Here is a 24,792-nt window from a genome sequence, read left to right as displayed (position 1 = left end):
GCGCCAACTGCTAGTCCTATACCACCTGGCTAATATCTCCCTATGTGTGTTTGCCTGCGTGTGTGCTGGAGATGTAGTGTGTTCTGTTTGTAGTGGAACCGTGCTTCCAACGGCATCCTTTAAAGTGCCACCTCACTTGAATGCTACAGCACAGATACCGCAACATTCACCCCCAGACCAGTTTATAATCCACCTGGGTTGTTGGAGTTGTGTGGGCAGGAGAAAAACACTTTCTCTGAATATCCATCCGTACGACAACTTCGGGGATCCAACCCCGGACGCCTGCGTTTAAGGCCGGAGTGTTAACCACTTAACCTATTCGCCCATGTAGCGAAAATGACCTGTTTAATAGTACCTACCTGTACCAGTTCCCAGAGGTTTTACAACTTGTGATCATTCCTCTACCCTACCTGTGCTACTTTTATTACAGTAATGATAATCTGAAGATGTTCGTCTAACTACAAACCTGTTATTGTTCACTAGTGATCATTCCTGTGCTACTTTTATTACATTACAGTAATGATAGTCTGTAAGTGCTCGCCTAACTACAAACTAAAGGAATTATTCATGATGGTTACAGCCGTAACATTTAAAATCGACTGATAATACGCCATCCTAATTCTGTTTTTGCTTATTTTGATGAATTAAAAAGGCATTATTCATGATGTGCACAGCCATAACATTCAAGATAGACTGATAATACGCCAGACTACTTCTGTTTTTGATAATTTTGATGATTTTAAAGGAATTATTCAGTATGTTGACAGCCATAACATTCAAGATAGACTGATAATACGCCAGACTACTTCTGTTGTTGATAATTTTGATGATTTTAAAGGAATTATTCATGATGGAGACAACCATAACATCAAAGATAGACTGATAATACGCCAGGCTGCTTCTAAGTCTAACTCTCATAGTGCAGCCAGAATGTCCACGTTTCATAGCTACAAGTAATAAAATAACTATATAATCCTCTTCACCAAACTTTTGGTTTATTAATTAGTCATGGTTCCTAGCAGGGCTGTTAATTGTACTCTGCCTAGAATTATACGTGGCACGTTGGATTTTAAATTTCCATAGGCCACTATCCATAGGGACCTGAAGTTAATGTCCAAGACTGGATCATTATATAATTATTATACAGCGTAAGTCTCCCAAGACTAGAACAAATATATGCCTATAGGCTTCGGGAGACACCACTAAAATGGAAGAATTACATTTACCTTGTAAGAAAAAAGATATCCCAACAGCAGATCCATTTTGGTCTGTTTATTTCCCAAATTATTAACGGGGGTCCCCTTACGTCAATACACAGCAAGCTTATGAATGTGAGGAGCAATGTTCCTATCCCCTTTGATACAGAGTATTATTAACCATGTTCACCCAACACATTATAAAAGATTTCATTTTATAAATCACTAATATCAAATAACCTTTAGTGCATGTAATTAATGGTAATTGTAACATCTTCTCTGCATTCAATCTTACTTTAGTTCATTGTGATGATGATTGTCTTTCTGTGTTTTTACTCTCTATGTAGCTAGCATGGAGGTTTTCCTTTGAAGGAGGTAATCTAAGACATGAAAGATCGCACCAAAAACATTGAAAGCCTAACATGGTAAATATATATATACTGAACCACCCGACCATGGAAAACCTAAATCAAAATGTAATTGGTAATTGATCATGAGGTATGTGCAAATTTAAGTTGTCACTCAGTTCCATATACCACATTAAACCTGTCAGCTGCAGCATAAGGAAGACCAACTTTATTTACCATGCATGTGATCAACCGTTTACAGTCAAAACACTTTATGATTGAATGCGCTGATTTCAAACAAAATACGTGACAGATTTTACAATGTACCCACTATGAAACGTTTATTTGATACAGTTTCTGACGTGCAATCATTCTACGATTATTTACATTCAATTAATCTCTATAATAAGATATGATATATTTCATAAACAATTCGTTTGCTTTTGATATATTTTGACATCTTTTACACATTTAATATTTTATTTCTGGTTTTCAAGTCTTCATTTTTTGTAAATGTCTATTTTTTTACATTGGCAAGATTGGCAATAAGCGTTTAAGGGCTTGAGGAATGTCGTCATCGTTATCATAATTGCCGACATTGGTTTTGTCTGCGATAACATTGAAGGGATGATGAAACCTAATTGTCTGAAGCAGTTTACAGTCGCCTTTTCTGTCACCTATCGCCACGAGTAGGTCAAGGATGCTAATCTGGGGGTTTGTCTTCTGGTCGGCACTCGATGGATCTAATAAGGACTCTCTTCCGGTACTGGACTTTGAAGTTTTGAATGATTCCCTGGTCCACGGAATGATCCTGCTGGTCGTGTTAGGTGGACGGAAAAAAATCAAGTCAATGGCTTTCAATCTAATTTTAGGATGTTTATTACAGAAGCGCGCGTATTCACCTCCTTAAGGAGAGTTCCTAAAAACAGTTACAAACTTATCTCCCTTCGACCATACATTACTTCATTGTCTCTCTCACCCATCATATACCATACATACAACACAGTGGTTTTTTGTGAGGTAACCACGTTTTCGTGATGTAACTACGTTTTTCGTGAGGCATCGACGTTTTTCGTGAATCGACGTTTTTCGTGAGGCATCGACGATTTTTGTGAGGCATCGACGTTTTTCGTGAGGTATCGTGAGGCACGTTTTTCGTGAGGTATCGTGAGGCGTGTTTTTCGTGAGGTATCGTGAGGCACGTTTTTCGTGAGATATACCGCTATTCAGCTTCATTGTTTATTTGAACAGTCAAGGTTAAAGCTATGTTTTAGTTATATTACATGATACAGAAACAGATCGACCTCGTCAACTGGGAAAACATCGATGTCTGCGAAATCTCTGCTAGCAGTATTACCTTTCGTATAGGATCAAATCTCACAAACTGTTGCCTTAGAGATGACTTATTTGTAACAATAGACACAGTAAGTTTCCAGTTCTGTATTCATGCTATCACAGTTTGATATTTGTTAATTAGTCCAAGGCAACAGTTTACATGATTCATGTAGGAGTTAAAGTAGGGCATCTTATTTACAAACTAGTATTTAATCCGAATCGTTAGTGAATTAGAATGTTCAAATATATCCTTATTATTGTATGTCTGTCTGGTTTTACTTCACTGACCTGATCGAAAGTTCAACTGTGTAAAATAGCCACTTCTAAAATGAATTCTTTTATGATGACGACTAGAAAGTTTTACTGGGCAGAGGAATGTGATATTTGTTCCAATCTGAAGATTGACACTAAATTTATTATTTGTTCAGTCTGTAAAAACGACCTTTGTCAGGACCGTTTCATGAACATGAGATTTCCAGAGTGTCCATATTGTAGGGGGGCCACTCTACCTGACAGAGGATATGGTGACCATAACAGCACTGGTTATACTAGCATAATGATTTGTGAATCTTAGATCGTGACATTCTAGAGGATACTTATTCATTTTTGATGGACGTTGTTCCCCAATGAAGCCTATAGTTACCTTGATCAACCATTAACATTTCATTATAGCAATATTTTGGCCAGAACACAACTTCACAATATCCTGTTACTTCATTGTTGTATTAACGTTATTAGTAATGTGAAATTAGCTGTCAGTGCTGCATACTTGTTCATTTTTGATAATTATTCAATCATCTTGATTTCAAAAACACCTTTTTGGTACATGTCAGTACTAGTAAAATTTCTTTTTATCCTATATTTACTAATTAGTGAATACATTTTACTAAATCTTTTTGGAAACATTGTGTCAACTAAAAGTTAAAAAAAAAAAAAAAAAAAAAAAAAAAAACCCCCAACCTATTATTAACATTATTAGAATAAATTCGATTGATAAAATGATGAGTAGAATTAGAAAATAAATGTTTGAGTAGTTTTGATATGACACAATGGTTCCAAAAAAAAATATTAAAAAAATACTAACGCATACGAAGTTATATTATTTTATTATATAAATGCAACTCTTTTATTTATATATAATCAAAGATTCATTTTTTCAAACAAAACAAAGTTAAATCTTTACAATGTAATTTGTAATATTTCAAAATAGGTTGAATGTAGCAATCTCTACAAGTAATCAAATCTTATTCATCAATTTTATTATAACATATATACATTTGATATACAATTTAACTGATGTAAGCTATACAAAATAAATGTCTAATATTTCAAAACTGGTTGACAATGAATATTTTTGTACAAGTTGCTGTAAATACATAATCAGACTTTATGAATAAGTTTGCATCATTTTATTATTTTACAATATAATCAAAGAATTTTATTTTTTCAAACTAAATACAGTTAAATCTTTACAATGTAATGTCTAATATTTCAAAATAGGCTGAATGTATCAATCTCTGCAAATACGTAATCAAGTCTTAAAAGTAAGTTTACATCGTCTATAGAGTTATTTTATTATAACATATATACATTTGATATACAATTAAACTGGTGTGAGCTTTACAATACCGTCTTTGTCTTGTAATGACCAAAGGCATAGCTATCGCAGAGATTTGGAAGAATCCAACGCTTGTTGTCAAAAGCGCATAACCCAGATTTGTTAATGTTATACACGAATAACTGGTGTCTATCGCTCCTAATGGAGTGCATTTCACACATTTTGTAATGTTTGTCAAAAAGACATTCTCTATACATCTCGTGACGCAAGTCGCGTCTTATGGTAGCTTTGGCAATGCCTTTAGCTACCTGTTTCTCTTTGAAAGAATTGGTAGTGATTCTCATGTTTTGATGCGTAAAACGTTCTGGGGCGGCGTATTGAAAGCTGTACATTTTAGCACGGAGTCCTACAAACTCTACGATGGGCTTGCCTGCGGTTTCGTCGTTAAAAAAACGGGTATCTATTTATTGGTCGAATCGTAGCAAAAGTGCTCTGTGGGATAATTTGACATGTCAAACAAGTGCCTGTCTTGTAACATGTCAACATAGATGTCATCACATAACACGTGGTAACAAAAACTGTCGGTGTCTGTGAATAACAACTGTATCTCGTCTCCATATTTCGGTTTGAGATATTTGTAGTAAAATTCAAACATTGTACATTTCGATAGATCTAAGATGGCTTGACCTACGTAAACGGGCTTGTTTAAAAATAGTTTTATTTTAGCGTTTTCTACACCCGTCAAATCCTCATTGAAAATGGTCAATCTTTGAAAAGAAGGTTTCGCACAGTACTTTTTAAGGTTTTTTGGTCGTGTGAGCGAGTTTGATGTCGACCCTGTCGCGAACGTTCTCCATGGTTTTACCAAAGACGAAGTTGTTCATCAATTTGAAGAAGTCTTTTTCGAATTCGTTCTTGGAGAACATTCTTTTTGCAGTATCAAAGTCGATGTATTTCTTTAACCAAGGGCGTTATCTAAACCTTAAATCTTAATTATTGGTCAGTTTCATTCCTAACTCTAAATACAGCTGTAAATTCCTATAGTAACAAATGTATTTTGCTTTGTTATCTAAATTGGGAACCAGTTTTTCTGGGGGGGTTTTACGCGGCCATGTAGCTTAGACTCTGTATGTTCATCGCTCGGGTATAGCTCTCTCCACAATGTTTTGCTTGTGGGAGATAACTCTGACACAGTTTTACGCTCGGGAGCTGAGGGGTAATCGCTCATTAGATCGTGATCGCTTTCGCTCACCTACAAATCGACTTCAAGGATATACCCTGGATCACTCTCTTTAGATATTGACAGTGCGTCAAACTTGTCGACATCTTCAACCCAACGAAATTCCCCAACTGGCAATGGTTCTGACATGGCTTTACCATATAAGTTGTTACAGTCCGTATACATGATATACGAGTCGGGATGGGAGGAATCGTACGATTCGGGAATGTAGAGATTGTTGGCTTTTGCATATTTATTAGAAACCATAGAAACACCTCCCCTTACTCCGTTCTCAAAGAAAAGATACATGTCTGGGTCTGTGACTAATTCCAAGCGAACACCTGTTATTTTCAACGCTGCCTGATATGCCAGACTGGGAGCGGTGTAAAAGTGGGCGGCGGCGTCTAATCTCTAATAATTTAGACACATGGTTCGGCTAAGAGTAGAGGTATTTGATCTCGGGCAAACATTTCACTGACTACTTTTCTCATTACAGAATCTGAATTTATCACATCGAGAAGCTGACGAGCATTCATTGTGATACGATGTCTCTTGCAGCGTTGATTTCGAAGTAGCCAGGATACTCGCAGTAGATGACACAAGACACAGCTTCCGTTAACGCTGTCTCAAATGTTGTCTCCTTACGTTTCCTTGCTTGAGTAAGGTAAGATACTGACTCGTTCTAAATGTCGGTTCTAGGTTAAATGTGTAAAGGGAATAACCCATTCCGATATCATCTCTCTCTAAATTCAATCCGCTATCACTCAACTATTTACCGATGGATTGTAGCATACTTCTCAGTACTGGGATGACAGTCTGCCCTCCATTGTCGCTGTACTTTATCTTTAGGGGATTACCGCCAACGGGTATACTATCTGCGTAAAGTCCGATGGATGAAAAGTCGTGAGATTGAAAAAAACCAGGGGTTTTGTTCGTAGTAACCCGATACGCCAGTAGCATTTGCAAATCCAACTACGACTACATTCGGTCTAAAACCCTGAAATATATTGCAGTAGGTGAAATTGGTAAAACTTGTTGGAATGGTCATCTGTTTACTGAGAGTCTTGAGTAAATGGATATTTGGCATTAGTCCGTTCTTGAGAGCTTGACTTTGAGCATATATAACCTTATAATCTGCCGTGACATCACATGACATTAGACAAAATTCGGGTTTCGATCTGTACAGTTTGACGTTGACGTTAACTTAGTTTAACAGATACCTATCCAACTTGAACAAATCGTGGTAGAGCGGTCCTACCATGTCCACCACCTTTCCCCCTTCGAATCGTTTTGCTCTGTCGAGAAGTGCATTATTAGAAACCTGTTCTGGGACTATCTGCGTCCATGCTACCTTCATCGTCTTGCTCCCACAGCTGAGTAGACAATTGCGACGTTTTGGCGTCCTTGCCATACTTCATTAAAACTTGGGAGGTAAGCTTTGCAGGCACAATGGTTTGTTGTCGATACGACGGTCTTCCCTTGTAAAGAACCGTCAACTTGTGAAAACAAAGCAGGTAAAAATAAATGTACGGGTCCTACATCTGCCGTATCGCTTATTGCAGTTCCATCTGCTTTAACAATTTTAACTTTTGTCTACGCGACGCTTCTCCTCTGCTGTCAACATAATGATAATGAGACAAAGAATTATGTACATAATCTTTTATTACAAATAAAAATATTTTAAAGCGTTTTGTTTTTAATCTTATTCTCTAAACGAATCATGGACATGATCATATGACTGACTTCGTCTTTCCATTTCTCTGTTTTGAGTTGTTTGGCTCTCAATTCTACACTACATAGTTGCGATATAAAGTAATTTCTTGCTTTTCTCGGAATGTTAGTGTTTACAGTCTCTCGAATGAAGTCACGTATCACGCTCACGTCATCCACACTATTAAAGACGTTATGAATACTGCACTGTCCTTCAATGATTTTCCTGACGTGATATGCATATACAAGTTTTAAAAGGTTGTCCATTCTGATACTATCTGACGAGTCCATTATCAGAAAGTCTTCAACAAATCTACGAAGGATGTGCTAGGGTAGAATAACAACATTCTACGGAAAAGTGTTTGAATTCCAAATAATTTAAAGTTTTACCACACTTGTAACATGTTTAATATTCCCTTAAACCTTCGTAGAAAAACTATCACGAACCAGCTGATATGGACAAAGTTTACTGGCCACTGTAAGAACGTCACTAACCGATCTGTATGACTTAACATGTGTCTATGAGCTGGGTTTACACAATCGAGTGTCGTCAACACCTATCTTCTTGACATATTTCTTTATTTTTATGCTATAGTTCTCGATAACGTAAGAACCATTACGCAGTCGTTGATCTTGCATGAGATAATGTAGCGATCCAGAAGGAATACCCGATTGTAGGGCGGATTCACACCAATTCTTTTCCACTTCAAAATGGTTTGTTAATGTTAATGCTTTGTGATTTGTAAACTCTTTTTTTCCTCACGTAAACAAACTTTCACCTCACCTTTGACCTTCTTAACGACGACTTGCTGCGTTAATCCTATGAGACAGGTACTACTGCTAGCAGAGATTTCGCAGATATCGATATTTCCACAATTGACGAGGTCGATCTGTTTCTGTGCCATGGAATACAACTGAAACCACAGGTAAACCAGCACGTTTTATAGAACATGTACTGTGACCTCAATATGACCTAAATGTGACCTTGAAATGTACTTATATACAAACCTCACGAAAAACGTCGATACCTCACGAAAAACGTAGATACCTCACGAAAAACGTCGATGCCTCACGAAAAACGTCGATGCCTCACGAAAAACGCAGATGCATGCCTCACGAAAAACGTCGATGCCTCACGAAAAACGTAGTTACATCACGAAAAACGTTGGTTAAACACCGGCAGTTTACAACTACTCGTAGCAATTTTCCGGTGCTGTCTGTTTAACTTCTTGTCAAAGACGGAGAACCGGTTCTTGAAAGGTTCTGATTTAATCCATGCCTTCTGGTAGCGAGATAATGTAAAGGAAAAGTTTTCACATTCTCCAATCATTTTGGTTGTGATGATTTCCCGATGACTAACTCCTCTGTGCTGTCCATAATGGAGCGGGCAAGGACCGTTAATCTGTATTTACTCTTCTTCCCTCCCTTGCAGTCCGCACCTTTAAAGTAGAGGGTCTTGTCTGGAAGCATCCTGTAAAATATTTTGGGATATGGCAACAACTGGTTCACCTGTTGTCAATATAATATGACTGGGCAGAATGCTGTGCTGGGTGTCTTCGGCATGATATTTCAGTGAGATAGCACTATAGTCAGTATCAGATCCGCGCTATCACAAGGAGGCAATACACCAACATAACCTGCCTCCTGCATACACGCACATACACACACAAGCACGCATACACAACACAAACAGAGGCCCGTCCTGAAATGACCTTGGCTGTTGATATGACGTTACACAAAATAAACCAAACCAATCATCGGCATGAACAATGTTGGCAAGCTGGTATTATCCTAAGATGAGGCCAATGTTGTCTCCAATGCAGTCCTATCTTCGCTTGATGTGACCATGCACGGCCACTTCACAGAATTTCCTAAAAGAAATGTTGTCTGAACGTAAACTCTCCATTAATTCTGTTCGTTTAATTTATCTTTTATTTGTTTGACTAACAGTCATGTCACCAGTAAATGCATCTTGTGGCAACTTCTGATTAAAACTTCATGCTACTGTGTTTAACGTTATCCTTCAAAGTGAGGTTGTCGTTTGATTTATGTATCTAAATAGTTTTGTGTAAAAAATAAGGATTTTTGGCAGCAATATTTTCCTGGTCAAGTGACTTGAAACACCATATAAACTAGAATTTTGTTTTTGTGAACAAAAGCATATGTCTCCCCTTATTAGCCAATAGAAAAACTTCGGTATAAAAAAAAATAAGAAAGGCCCCCATAATCATCAGGAAACAATCTGCCCATATAGCTGAGCTTGACATTTTGACTTCCAAAAAAATCTCAAAGAAGCAAAATATACATTTTACATGTACTATGATGCGAGTCTTGTTTCCTTTCACTTCCATATATGCTAGGCACACAGAAATGTAAATACCGGTGCAATACTCATTTGTTAGCTTTGATTTGTTTTATTTCACCTTAAATACCTCCCCCATCAAGAGCCAGGGTCAAAGTAAGAGATCCACATTTGACCCAAATGACCGTGACCTTTAACCCAGTGACCCTGATCTTTGGTCAGTTGACTCATTTATCAATTCCGACCAGCTTTTCTTCATAATAGCATAACAAAATATTCATCAGTGAAAAATACAAAACTTGACCTTGAACCTTTGGAACCCGTAAACTTGACCTTTGGTCAGTTGACTCTGTGTTAAGTTCTGAACAACTTTGCTTCATAATGTAATAATAAAATGTTAATCAGTGAAAAGATACAAAATTTGACCTTAACCTTTGACCAAGTGACCTTGACCTTTAGTCAAATGACTCCTTGTTTAATTCTGACCAATATTGCTTCAAAGTGTCAAAACGAAATGTTCACCAGTAAAAAGATACAAAATGTTACCTTCACCTTTGACCCAGTGACCTTTGGTCAGGTTGACTCCTTGTTTAATTCTGACCAATTTTGTTTCAAACTGTCATAAAAAAAAAGTTCCCAAGTGAAAAGAGACTGAATTTGACCTTAACCTTAGACCCAGTGACCTTGACCTTAAGTCAGTTGACTCTTTGTTAAATTCCAACCAATTTTGCTTCATAATGTCATAACAAAATGTTCATCAGATAAAATATACAAAATTTGACCTTTGACCCAGTGACCTTGACCTTTGGTCAATTGACTACTTGTTTGATTGTGACGGACGGACGAATTAGTAAAGGGCCCCCGCATCGAAGATGCGGGGCCCTAATAACATGGAAGTTATGCCTTGGACAAACTTCGGTATTAAATTTAAACAAAGGGCCATAACTCTGTATATAGTGGGGCACAAGACCTAATTCCAGTGCACTGCACACCTTCTGTGAGTGATGCAGGTATACTTCAAGTTTGATTAAGATATCTTTAATGGTTTAGAAGTTGTGCCGTGGACAAACTTCGGTATTATAAATAAACAAAGGGCCATAACTCTGTATATAGTGGGGCATAACATCTGATTTTAATGTTAGGAATTCCACCTTCCCAAGATACAACAATATGGTAAGTATGGTCAACGTAGGTGAAATAACATAGAACTTATGCTCTGGACAAACTTCGGTATTAAAATTAAACAAAGGGCCATAACTCTGTATATAGTGGGGCACAAGACCTAGTTCCAGTGCTCTGCACACTTTCTGTGGGTGATGCAGGTATACTTAAAGTTTGATTAAGATATCTTTAACGGTTTGAAATTTACGGTCCGGACAAGAATTTACGGAAAATGTGTACTTATTTGACCTTTGACCTTGATGTGAAGGTCACAGTGACCTAATTCTAGTGCACTGCACACCTCCTGTGGGTAATGCATGCATACCTAAAGTTTCATCAAGATATCTTTAAAGGTTGAAAGGTTATGGCCCGGACAAGTCAGATCAGAAGAACCAGAAGAAGAAGAAGAGGAAGAAGAACCAGTACAAATACGCTATGTCTCCCTTCATTCTGTAGCTGTGGTCATTTCTGTTAGCCATCTTGTTCTTTCAATCATAGTCTCAAAATAGAACAAGCACAATTATAGACCAAGAGGAACTTAATTGAAAATTTGAGAACGTCTCCTATGGCTTTCTGAGATATAGTGATAATAGGATTTGAATGTCAAAATCCCAGATGAGTGCCTGGCGGCTTTCTCATTCTTCTTCCCACTCTCAATATAATACATACACAAATAATAAAGACCAATGGAATACTACAAATGATGTGAGAAAGATCACTCCAGTTCTCCTTCAGATTTTTTTTAGAAATTTGTTACAATAGATACAATTAGTAAAACAAGCCATTTGGATTGATATGTCTCACCTGTGCCCGCTCTTGCCATCAATGCACATATGTCAAGTTTGGTTGGTCTAGCAATTACAGTTTCAGAGAAACTAACTTAAGCACAAAAACTTTATGTTGATGGAGATCCTGACAAAGTCAATGAACCATGATAGGTATAGGCCGCATCCAGCATTTGATGCATGGGTTGAGATGTACTACCTAAGATGGTCCAAGTTTGGTTGGTCTAGAAATTTGTCAGAAAATTGTAGAGACAGTTCGAAAACAGGTTTAAGTCATATTACGTTGTTATAAAAGTTGTCACGAGTTCGCTGATCTAATAACAAGTGCTTTACTGTAAATGGTTCTTGACACGGTATGCATTGAGGCTGGTCTTCACAAAAAAATGATACTTTTGAGATAATTAGTCAAACAAATTTATGGAAACTGACTCATTTTTATAAGATTCATTTCAACAAAAGACTTCTTACACACAATTTCTTGTTTATTTAATTTTATTGGAAAACAATACACACAATATAAAAATAACAGCAAATCTATCCAGGAAGACTATGAGACACACTGGTGGAAGGAGGGGTCTCACTCTGCTTTGTAATTAGGTGGATAATTGATAGTAACATAGTATGGACAGTTAGGAGTCTTACAGCACTTGCCCGGAGCAGGATCGTCCAGATGACAGATAGGAGGCAAGTTCCAGGTGACACATCTGGAAAGCAAACAAATTTAATTATGGATTCATCCAGATCAATTAATGCATGGTAGAGTCTACTGAAGCTGCAAAGGGGTGAAAGGGTTAATTTATGGCCCCAAAAATTGACCACTTTATTTTCCTGAATGGGAGTTCTCTGCCCATATTTGCAGTGTTATAACTTAATGGTTGATATAATCACAAATAAAAACAGACATTAAATCCTTGACTGAACTTTTTGAAAAAAGTGACAGCAAACAAATTCCTTGTTTACAATCTTGCAAAAAACCCATTGAAACTGTTGATTTTATATTGTGTAATCACGGACTTATACAAGTCCCTTGTGTATCTCTCCTTCTCTCGATATTGTAACGAAGGTTAAAAACCTATATAATTATTCAGTTTCTGGTTAATGTGAATAATATGTATATACGGTTTTAACTTTTGATGTTCAATATGCTATATTCACGAAGCACTTAAGCTTGTATTATACTAATAGGGCCATTATCTAGAGGCTGTATTGGGAAGCCATCTACAAACTCGTTAGGCACAGCTGCTGTCGCATTGGAAGCTATCTACAAACTCGTTAGGCACAGCTGCTGTCGCATTGGGGAGCTATCTATAAACTCGTTAGGCACTGCTGCTGACATATACTTTAGTATAAGTCAACATTCTCTTTCACTTGGAGACTTTTCATTGAGTCTTATACATATATATTTTACCATATTATAGCATTGATCATATCATGAAATAATGAACACATTATCTAAAGATCTTTCGGGGAAGGAGATAAAGTGTTGTTTTTTTTTTCTGTGAAGAAATTATTCGGTCCAAAAAGCGTAGTAATCTGAAATTGATATAGTTCATGATGCTCACTGAAAAAACTCGACTTTTCGTAAATATTTTACATTTTTTCTTTGATTTATTGATCGTTTTCATATGTATTTCAACATTTTACACCATTAATCATACCATGAAATAATCAACACAGCATTTAAAGATCTTCCGCAGAAGAAGAAATTCTGTGGTTTGGTTTTAATTTGCCCAGGCTTGGCGAGGACCGCTATGAATGCTGTACACAGCATCCAAAAAGCCTTCAAAGGCCTACATTAACAGGTATAGGTCCTCCCTTGTGAGGTAACACTATAAAGTCGACACCAGATCTACACTATCGCAAGTAGGCAACATCAACATGTATAGGTCCTCCCTTGTGAGGTAGCACTATAAAGTCGACACCAGATCTGCACTATCGCAAGTGGGCAACATTAACATGTATAGATCCTCCCTTGTGAGGTAGCACTATAAAGTCGACACCAGATCTGCACTATCACAAGTAGGCAACATCAACATGTATAGGTCCTCCCTTGTGAGGTAGCACTATAAAGTCGACACCAGATCTGCACTATCGCAAGTAGGCAACATTAACATGTATAGGTCCTCCCTTGTGAGGTAGCACTATAAAGTCGACACCAGATCTGCACTATCGCAAGTAGGCAACATCAACATGTATAGGTCCTCCCTTGTGAGGTAGCACTATAAAGTCGACACCAGATCTGCACTATCGCAAGTAGGCAACATCAACATGTATAGGTCCTCCCTTGTGAGGTAGCACTATAAAGTCGACACCAGATCTGCACTATCGCAAGTAGGCAACATTAACATGTATAGGTCCTCCCTTGTGAGGTAGCACTATAAAGTCGACACCAGATCTGCACTATCGCAAGTAGGCAACATTAACATGTATAGGTCCTCCCTTGTGAGGTAGCACTATAAAGTCGACACCAGATCTGCACTATCGCAAGTAGGCAACATCAACATGTATAGGTCCTCCCTTGTGAGGTAGCACTATAAAGTCGACACCAGATCTGCACTATCGCAAGTAGGCAACATTAACATGTATAGGTCCTCCCTTGTGAGGTAGCACTATAAAGTCGACACCAGATCTGCACTATCGCAAGTAGGCAACATTAACAGGTATAGGTCCTCCCTTGTGAGGAAGCACTATAAAGTCGACACCAGATCTGCACTATCGCAAGTAGGCAAACACACCAACATACCTACAGAAGATACATTCCATGCACACATTCACAACACACATAGAGGCACATCTTTAAATGACCTGAGCTGTTGATAGGACATTATACCATGTACAACCTATCAACCATTAAAATATTACATCTAAAATTTAAACCAACAGGACATTGTGCATCATCAACTTAAAGTTTCCAGAACCCAGGAGATCTGAACCAAGGCTGACCTCAGGAATATTTGGCATAACGAGGGGTCAAGACGTGCCTGATTGAAACTTAAATGCTGGCAATTGCTACTTTGCATTACTTCTTTATAAAGAAAGGTTGTCTCACCCAAGATATTTCAGGCTATGTTATATAATTTAGTGAACACTTGAAAGAAGGACATATTATTCTTGAAAAATTGTTATTAAAATTTATTTGTCACAAAACTCTTAGAAACCGTGCATTTTTAGCTCTGCCTACAGTTCAGTCCAAGTGCGTTCGTTTATGGCGGAACATTTCTGCACCACCTGAACCGTTTTAACCGGGATATGTAAATGCGACCACAATGTCCTACTTACTTCTGTGTACACTTGTATCTACCAGTCGCAGCGTCCAGACAGTTACACTTGTAATCACAACCATCGTCCCATGTCTCACCAGTACCGTAGGAATTGCCCTTATAGAAACACATGTCTGCAAACGAGATGGAAAATCAGTGAAAAAAGGCCAATTTAAAGACACAAAACATACATTCTTTAAACGCTGATTTTTTTCACAGGACTTTACCTTACACTTTCCAACGATAATTTTGATTACTTTCAGTATTAAACTTGGTACATAAAAACTGTTACAGCTAATAAACAATCTCCTGACTAAGAGAGGGACTATTTTTTTTATACTTACTTACAACCATATCCCAAATAAGAGAGAGGATATTTTGTATACTTACTTTTAACTATATCCTGACTAAACTAGAGAATATTCTGTATACTTACTGGGAGGAGCAGTGAAGGATATGATGGTTCCCGTGAAAAGAAACACGACTTTTGGACAGCATTGCCCGGGCACCTTCTCCAATTTTAGACTGCTTGGTAGATTTGTGTAGATGGGACACCTTTGTAACAAAGATAAATTTAACTCATGAAGCCAGATCGTATTACTTGATGATACAGCGACCTTTTACAAGATCACATAACAATTACTTTTTATAGAATACATGTTAACTTGAACATGAACAGTGTCACCTAATGCTAATATATAATATGTCATGCCTACTGTATACAAGGAAATGTACACAACAGTTTAACTTCCGCCACTTTTGCCTACCAAAAATTCTTTCCAATTTATAATAACAGAAAAAGCTGTATGGTATACACTATTTCCTGGTAATGTTTCACAACACATTTTTATAAATCTGTGGTAATATTGGAGAGAGCGCATATATAAAAAAAACAAAAAACTTTTACATATCTGGCAAAAAGTTTCATGTGAGTAGATACTTATAATGGTGTCATTTTTTGGCTCCCTGCTTGGAACTGTTCTTGCTCCTTGCTTTGGAACTGTGTTTTTGCTCCTTGCTTTGGAACTGTTTTTACTCCTTGCTTTGGAACTGTTTATTAACATCAAATTCTATAAAGAATTCAGACTATAGTGAAATACCTATATCACCTGGGCCTGTATTGATGAAACCCTTCGGGACATACTTACAGGTCATTACAGGTATAATGACCAGTGACGCCAGAATCCCAGGTACTTACAGGTCGTTACAGGTATAATGACCAGTGACATCAGAATCACAGGTACTTACAGGTCGTGACAGGTATAATGAACAGTGATGTCAGAATCACAGGTACTTTTAGGTCGTTACAGGTATAATGACCAGTGATGTCAGAATCACAGGTACTTACAGGTCGTTACAGGTATGATGACCAGTGACGTCAGAATCACAGGTACTTACAGGTCGTTACAGGTACAATGACCAAAGACGTCAGAATCACAGGTACTTACAGGTATAATGACCAGTGATGTCAGAATCACAGGTACTTACAGGTATAATGCCCAGTGATGTCAGAATCACAGGTACTTACAGGTCGTTACAGGTATAATGACCAGTGACGTCAGAATCACAGGTACTTATAGGTCGTCACAGGTATAATGACCAGTGACGTCAGAATCACAGGTACTTACAGGTACTTACAGGTATAATGACAAGTGACGTCAGAATCACAGGTACTTACAGGTATAATGACAAGTGACGTCGGAATCACAGCTACTTACAGGTCGTTACAGGCATGATGACCAGTGACGTCAGAATCACAAGTACTTACAGGTCGTTACAGGTATAATGACCAAAGACGTCAGAATCACAGGTACTAACAGGTATAATGACCAAGCGACTTCAGAATCACAGGTACTTACAGGTCGTTACAGGTATAATGACCAGTGACGTCAGAATCACAGGTACAGTTGTATTTACAGTCATCCACCCAGTTATCTCCTGCTTTGTAGTTTTTGCCCTTATACATGCAGCCATTTCCTAGAACAGAAAGGAATAATACTTTCCTACCAGAGAATTTGGGTTTCGGAAAAAATCTTTAAAAAAAATGTTAAGTGAAATTAGGCCTGAAAGTAAATGATATATAATTATATTTATTTATTTTTTGAATTTTATTTATTAATTTCTTTTTAGTTTCAATAATCTCAAAATAATGTTGAACCAATAAATGTGTTTGCTGATTTTGTTATATAGCAAAGTGTGGTTATATAACTTGAAATTGTTTATTTTATCAATTCAAATCTCTGTTAAAAAATAAGAAGAAGGACTAACATTGTTGTGAAAGAATGGGTATAATTTAGATTCGAACTTTAAGAAGGGGGCACTACAATCCTGTTAAGATCCACTGGAAACATTGATCTGTTCCTATCTAAAGCAATGTTTGTTAATCACTATAACATCACTGACAACTCACTTGATCCTATACTGGTTGGCACAACAAGAGTTGTCGGACCTGTAAAGATAATTGCATTTATTAACTTACTATTAAAACATTCATTCAATTTAATTCCTGTAAATTTTCCTAATTCTACATCAAGGTGAATGAAATTGAGGATTAAACAATACGCCTGGATAACAACACACATTTGCTGAAAGTACTGTCAAACGTATCATAGCCACCTCTTCAATACATCAACCACATTTCTAATATAATGCGGCGAGCGACCAGTCAACGGTAATTATTTTAACACTGTATTTTACCACTAGTGTTTGTACAGCCAAACCTGTTCATCTGTGATAAGGACCCCTGTCCTACTGCACTGGTTTTTCCCCTCGAATATACAGTAACCTCCCCCTTAATTTCCTTTTGGATATAACTATAGAAAAAGTTGGGCAGTACACATCTTTTGACCTGGGGCCTGTTAGTTTATGCGGAACAAACGGTTTGACCGTTTATGAATGTAACAATTTCGGGTATAAATCCTGTCGGACCTGCAAATGTTTATGACGGCCTTGCAAGGCTTTGTCAAGGCTCGCCTGAAAGCAGCATCAAATTACTAAGTCCAACCTTATTTAATAAACGAACAAATGTGGTCCGACCGGTTTGACCGTTTAAACGAAAACGGCCCAGGTAATTCAATTGATTGGAGCAATAGTTTAACAATTTGAGGTCAAGGGTTCAAATCCTATACCAGCCACACTGAACTTTTACACTAAAAACACTGTTGTTGTTGTTGTTGTTGTTGATTATCTTTTGTTTGCTTTATCTTTATTTTTTCTGATAAAAGTCGTGCAAGGTACGGTTTTCTTCTCAGAAAAGATTTATCAGTGCCATTGTCATGCCGGAAAAAAAGCTTCCAGCAATTAGTTACAGTTTTCGGTGGTGTTACAGGCATCCATAAGAGACACCCCTACCCCCCCCCNTACCGTTTCTTTTTAATTGAACCTAGTGTTTCAAGAGACCACATACACAGAGAGACCGCTTTTTGGACATCCAAAGGGTGGTCTCTAAATACGGGTCTGACTGTACATTATTAATTTCTAGCTTGCTTAAAAGTACTGTACCAGTTGCATTTGTATTGTACAACTGTGTTAGGTTCATTTCAAAACCTGAATCTCATCTATATATCATTTATTTAAAATATTTGCACGGACTTAATTCCGTCTTTGCATATTGCAGAGTTATTTTTCTCTTGTGAGTACGTATTGATTGTTTCATCATTGGTTTGTGTGAGAAAATTACGTCATTTTCTCAAAAATTGATGACATTACTCTCACAAACGCATGACGTAACAATCAATATCTGCTCACAAGAGCAGATAACTCTGCAATATGCAAAGACAGAATATCAAGCCTGGGCATAACAATGGAACACATTTAGGCAATGAAACAAAGATACTTACAAGTGCTGTGGCCCTGGATGGCAAACACATCACCAGTTCCTTTAGCTGTGTGAAAAGAAATTAAACGTAAATGAAAATATTTAAGTCTATATTGTTTAATACGGTAAAACATACTTATCTTAGCACACTGAAATTTTATTCAAGTGCTTTATCAAATTTAAACAGATTAGCACATTGATGAATTGGCACACGGACGAAACATTCATACAGGAAACCCAATTGGTGCAGCTATAGTTTAGCCCAATATCTAAAGCGCAAAAAGTGCTAAAATAAACATCCTGCTAAAATATGAATGTTATTATCCCTTTCACCCCTAGCTAACTTTAGTAATCTCTTCCGTGCATTGATCCGGATGAGTCCATTATGGTCTTTGGTGGTGAAAGGGTTAACAGCATGAATAGTTCTACATATTTTTGCTGTTTTTGCTGATCAGTGTCCACAAAACTAACACAACATTGGGTATTTAAATGAGATTCACATCACTTCATGTACTTTGTATTCACAGTTATATAAGTAGTTGTTTTATTTAACACATGATAACATTTTTGATGACGTATTAATCCTGTGAAAAGCCCATTTAAAAAACGGAATAAGAAATGACAAGAACTTCTTGATTTGAGTTATGACATTGATTTCAAAATGTCTGATTTTGAACAGTTATCCCTGAAAATCTATCGAGTTATATTCAGCAAGTTAAAATGTATGGCCCGAACAATGGATTTGACCTTTAACCTGAATGTGACCCTGACCTTGGAGTACAGACCCATAAGTGTTACTCAACATACACCTTGCCTTCCTATACATCCCTTACATTTCATTTAGCTATCTTCAGCGAGTCGGAATAAAAATGTCGGACAGACGCACATTTTTTTTTCAGCAATCACAAAAAGTTACTTACTGAAGCCCCATCTTGCCTGGGTCTGTCCTGGAGCGTAGTAGAACGCAGGCTTGTTACCAGACTCAAAGAAACAGGGGTTAGTGGTTGTGGTTGAAATCATCATCCATCCAGTCGAATCACATCCATTGGAATTACCACTGGCATAGAACTGGCGACCATCTGTTGGGTCTCTGTTAAAATAAAAACAAATTGATTTAGTTTGATGGCAAGTTGCCACACCCAGCCAGCTGTCTAATCCAGACACCGGCGTAGTACAATATGTCACATCATAACCAAGTACAATGGTTGTACTGTCAAAGGTTAAAACGTAAAACACATCACCCTTGACCCCTTCATGACTTGTTCATTTATCAAGACGAACAGCAGAGCTAGCTACCAACCTTCGAAATTCAAAAATCATAATCAAGATTTGGGTAACCAACGATCCGCATTACTGACAAATTGTTCTAGGTCTGACATCCTGCATAGGTTGTTGCTTTTGCAGACTTAACAATGTACCAACACTCCTGCTTAAACGTCTGGACAAACAACTTCCTTTTTTCTTTCTGACGAGAGTTGTCCTGCAACTCTGCACATTTTCCTGCCAATTTGTCCTTCAATAACAAGGCATTCTCATTCCAATCAAAAGCTTTTTCGCAACCTTGATAAAAACGCGTCGTACAATTCTGATTACAATACTGAACACAGATATCGTTACTGGATTATGACAGTACTGACAAACACTTACCCTGGCATAGAGAACTGGCTGGCAGCCGTCTTGATGTCGGACCAACTCGAGTCGACAATTCTGTCCTTGGTAAACCAGTTCATCTTGCTGGCCCCGGTGGCATTGAAGACGATCCAGGCCTTCTCTACACCCTTGTTGTAGATTGATACCTTCACCTGTATAGATAAGGGTAAGTCGCAGGTAAATACCAAAAGTCATACACTTTTTATTGCTACTGATCAGGGATAACATGTACTGTATAGCGCTTCAATTTTGTGGGGTCAATATCTTGCATTTTTGTTCGTTTAAGGAACATATTTTGCTTTCACATGTAGTTACTACATATAGTATGTTGTGTACTATTATTCGCTCTCATTGCGGACGGCAAAAACAGTGAAGGTAAAACTGCTGTGAACTGTATAAATGAAACTTAGGTTCGAAAAGGTACAAAATAATTGGATACTCAGGACTTTCCTCTAAACCATGATTATGATAATGTTGTAAACTTTTTCTTCATCTAACCAAACAACACTAGCTATAACTTAAGATCAATGTAAGAATGACCGACTGACCCTGTCCAGACAGAGTGACCCCCAGTTGTTGGAGAGGTCAGGTTTATAGTGACCAGGATACTGGGCGGTCAGATACTGGGCCTCGGGGACATTAGGGTTGACGGTGCTCTGTCCTGACCAAATCTGGTAGAGGTCACCTGGAACTCCGGCCACACCCTTCATCAACAGCAGCCAGCCGTTACCCGTCGTCACTGTCAAATTAACACATTTACTTTTACCTCCATCATTATCAAAGTAACTTATTTTTATCTCATGCAATGACAAGAATTTCTATTTATAGCAGCAGCAATCATGACCAAAGATCAACGACCCAGAAATGCAAACAAAATGGAAAGTGAAGGCGTTAAAGAGTGTCGATGTCTATGTATTGCAGAATGACAGATGTACATACAGTTATGGGTTATGCTTTACGTCCTTCCATTTCATGACAAGGAACCAAAACGGTGGCAATTCCAACAGCTCTGGTTTATATCATTTCACATGTGATTTAATATTGAATTTAACATAGGTCAGCCATTGGAGCTTCCCCAAGAAAATCATGTGTGTATAACAATGTCCGAAGTAAGAAACGTTAAATAAGTGACATAGAGAACTACAGGATGACAAGGTTAAGTACAGATAGGGTTATAACAGTATACATACTTGATCCAACAGTAGAGGTTGGACCCTGTGCACCACCTGTCAAAAAATAGCAACAGAATGAAACAATAAATTCTTAATATGCTGTTTAAATTAGACAATACTCTAATTGATAAATCAAAACTGTAAATCTGGTAATGAAACATAAATTCATATTTTAAAAAAAAGAAAAAAAAAAGAAAAGAAAAAAGGTAATAATAATAATATTACTTGCTTCCCCACCCTAACCAAGACACTATTTTGTGTATTCCCATATATGGAACAAGGAATCGAAGACAACTTATTTAGAATTGGTGAAAAGGGCAATTAGAAATAAAATAGTTGGAAGCTTCACTCTACCATGAGCATATTGACATAAAAGGTACCAGGTATATCGCAAAGAATCTGAAGTTGGCTACACTTTACCAGGGGGGACAGGGCGGGGTAGGGTTGGGTTTGGGGGTTTATTGCATACATATTGTTTCCTTTTCCACCGCATTTCTCTCACTGTTTTACAGCTATTTTTTGACAAACACAAATATTTCCCTATACTTCATATTACATTTAATAAAACATTGACCTTAACTGAAATCTAATTTTGTGGATAGAGAACAATCCGAAAGTGAACAATTCAATATTTTGAACAAGAATCTGTTAGCTAGACAACAAATTATGGATGTAGACCTAGATAGGGATGATATATTGTAAAATACAGCTCAAGATCTACTTCCTATGTTTGGTTTTTGAAGGACTTATTTTTTTTTCAAAATATTAAGGGCATATATGATGAAATTACACATACATAACATTGGTGGTTTTAGGAAATGTGGTCATCAGCATGACTGAGAATATCCCTTCCATGTTCTGTAGTACAATGAGGTACTGTCAAATTATTTTGGCACATCTTTGCAATTTTTAAAGGTAAACTTTTGCAAATGCAGTTAGGTCAAACAAATTATTACTACAGTTCTTCACAAGAGAAAGTAAAATTGTTTTTAAGTGTGTCCTTTTTTTGGGGGGGGGGGGGGGAAAACTTTACTGGGGTGTGATATTAACAAAAGGCAAAATACACATATGATGTCATATGCAGCGAACGTAAGCATTACTTGCTGTCGGAGTGATAACACATACCTGCACACAGGCCACAAGTCTTAGCACAGTTCGTCAGAGACCAGTTTCCGTAAGCTGGATCACTACAGAAGTTGGCAGCGACAAAGTCTTGGCAGTTGGGTAGGACGTCCACACATGGTATACCGGTGGTGGTGGTAGCAGTGGTGGTCGGGTAGTGAGTGGCTATAGGGGGGAAACATCACATTGATACTCTATACAGGTTTTACTTATATCAACTGGAATTACATGAATTCATTAATCATACAATCCAATTATACAGCTTGTAATTCTACATCACTATTCCAGTGATATCTGTTCTTGATCATGTTATTCCTGTTTTTTCTTAATTCTATGGCACTGTCAGCAAAGGATTTTATTAAGCCTTATACAAATTTAGAACAATAACCTGCAACATCACCGTGCACAAAGGGAAAGTTCTGATATTTATTTACTTTCTAGATCAAGATGCATTTATTTTTTTAATCTAGGCAGGGGTTGGTTATGTAAAACATATGCATGATTTAAACAATATTGCAGTGAACATTTTCAAAGCAGTAAAATTATAGACCTATTTTATCAAACTGGAAATCAGGAACTTGTTTCATAATTAATTGCTGAAGAATAAATAAAGTTTATACCAACTTTTTAAAACATTCTTAATACTTTTTTCCATGTTTTTTCCGATAGTGATTAATTTCAGGGCTGGCAGAGTTGATCCAGTTATCTTGACCCCTTTACAGAAGGTTATAAGCTACAGGAATAGCTGTTCTTTGAATTGCTACATTTAATACACACAAATCTCTCCTTTTTGGCATATACTAACCTCCTATACATGCACCGCAATAGGCAGCACAGTTGTCCTTGGCCCAGACACTGTAGATACCCTCACAATGAGAGTATCCAAATTCATGACAGTTGGGCAGATTGTCCATACAGAGCGGCGTCGTTGTGGAACCGCCAGCGCCACCACCAGTGCCACCACCAGCTAAAATATTGGTTAAAAACAAGGTTATTATTATTATTATTATTACATGCTTAACGGCTTATCAACACAGGATAGGTCATCAGGGCCAACAAATGGTCTTCAAAAAGAAATGCAAAATAAAAACGTCGAACAAAGCTGAAGGCAAAAGACAAACGTCAACTTGAATATTGAAAATGGCTATACCCTAGTGACTCATATTTTATTTAAAAGACCAACAGCTTTCAAAATAGCCTAAGATTGTAGAGACAATTATTTTTTCAAAAAGACATTTAAGACATGTAACGCTATTATAGAAATTGTCTCAAGTTGACTGAAGGTCAACAAGATCATCTATTTAAAACTGAACTCTCCAATAGGCATAAGTTTGTAATTGTTCTTAAAAGTTGGAATTTACCACAATCACACTATACGCGACATTTTTTTTCTTTTTCTTGTCTAAAACAAGTATATTACGGTAAGCAAAGATCTACGACTTTATTTCGTTTCATGTATTTCATGTAATGTCTTTTTATTGAACATGCAATGCTTCAAAGTCCAGTGTATTGTACTCATCTCAATCATCGTCACAGAATGACTGGACTGGCCAATAGACAGTGTTTGAAATTATACCATGAACACTTGCCCTTTTTTTTGACATTTGCTTTAAACAGCACATTGATTGATTCAAAATTGATTGTGAGGGTCAAAATTAATTGAGCAAGAATGGGTTTTACCAGTGAAGGGGAAATAGTTGACGGAGTGAAAGTCTACGTTACACAGTAGTTCAATTCTGGAAAAACTGTTGCCTCATGCATGTCTGTACATAATTGTTGTCCAGAATAAGTACTTTTTACCATTTGGAAGGGGTTTTTTTATCTTCAAAATATATTTCTAGTCTAACATTGTAATTTAAATACCACTAAACAAGATAGAATCATCAAAGCATAAATTTAAACTGGTACTTCATAGTTGTTTTGAGTTTTTTGCCAAAGGGGTTTTGAAAGGTAATGTTTTGAACCACTTACAAGTACACTGTACTTAGACAAAATATTAAGACAACAGATCTATACAATTCACTACTTACTATTACACATGCCACAATAGAATGGGCAGTTACGCTTGGCCCAGCTGCTGTACTTGGAGCAGGATGCCTGTCCGTATGTATTACAGTTGTTAATGGTGTCGACGCAGTGTGAGTTGGGGTCGGGGGTG

General features: G+C 37.3%; 1 protein-coding gene across 1 annotated transcript in view; it reads right to left on the bottom strand.

Moving 5' to 3' along the window:
- Positions 1-12,087: 12,087 nt before the first annotated feature.
- The window catches only part of LOC110446232, a 98,141-nt gene continuing 85,436 nt past the window's right edge, over positions 12,088-24,792 (bottom strand). Inside the window, 13 exon segments of the mRNA XM_021491272.1 lie at positions 12,088-12,317; positions 14,893-15,007; positions 15,310-15,428; positions 16,733-16,850; positions 17,284-17,322; positions 18,713-18,757; positions 19,611-19,780; positions 20,338-20,492; positions 20,889-21,079; positions 21,531-21,566; positions 22,638-22,799; positions 23,440-23,601; positions 24,665-24,792. The exon segment at positions 24,665-24,792 is cut by the window's right edge and continues 5 nt beyond it. Coding sequence (XP_021346947.1) covers positions 12,191-12,317; positions 14,893-15,007; positions 15,310-15,428; positions 16,733-16,850; positions 17,284-17,322; positions 18,713-18,757; positions 19,611-19,780; positions 20,338-20,492; positions 20,889-21,079; positions 21,531-21,566; positions 22,638-22,799; positions 23,440-23,601; positions 24,665-24,792 — 1,567 coding nt within the window. The 3' untranslated portion in view covers positions 12,088-12,190.

Source organism: Mizuhopecten yessoensis, unplaced genomic scaffold (assembly GCF_002113885.1).
Source record: "Mizuhopecten yessoensis strain PY_sf001 unplaced genomic scaffold, ASM211388v2 scaffold2663, whole genome shotgun sequence".
NCBI lineage: Eukaryota > Metazoa > Mollusca > Bivalvia > Pectinida > Pectinidae > Mizuhopecten > Mizuhopecten yessoensis.
The sequence above is the reverse complement of the archived record's forward strand: the minus strand, read 5'-3'. Positions and strand labels throughout refer to the sequence as shown.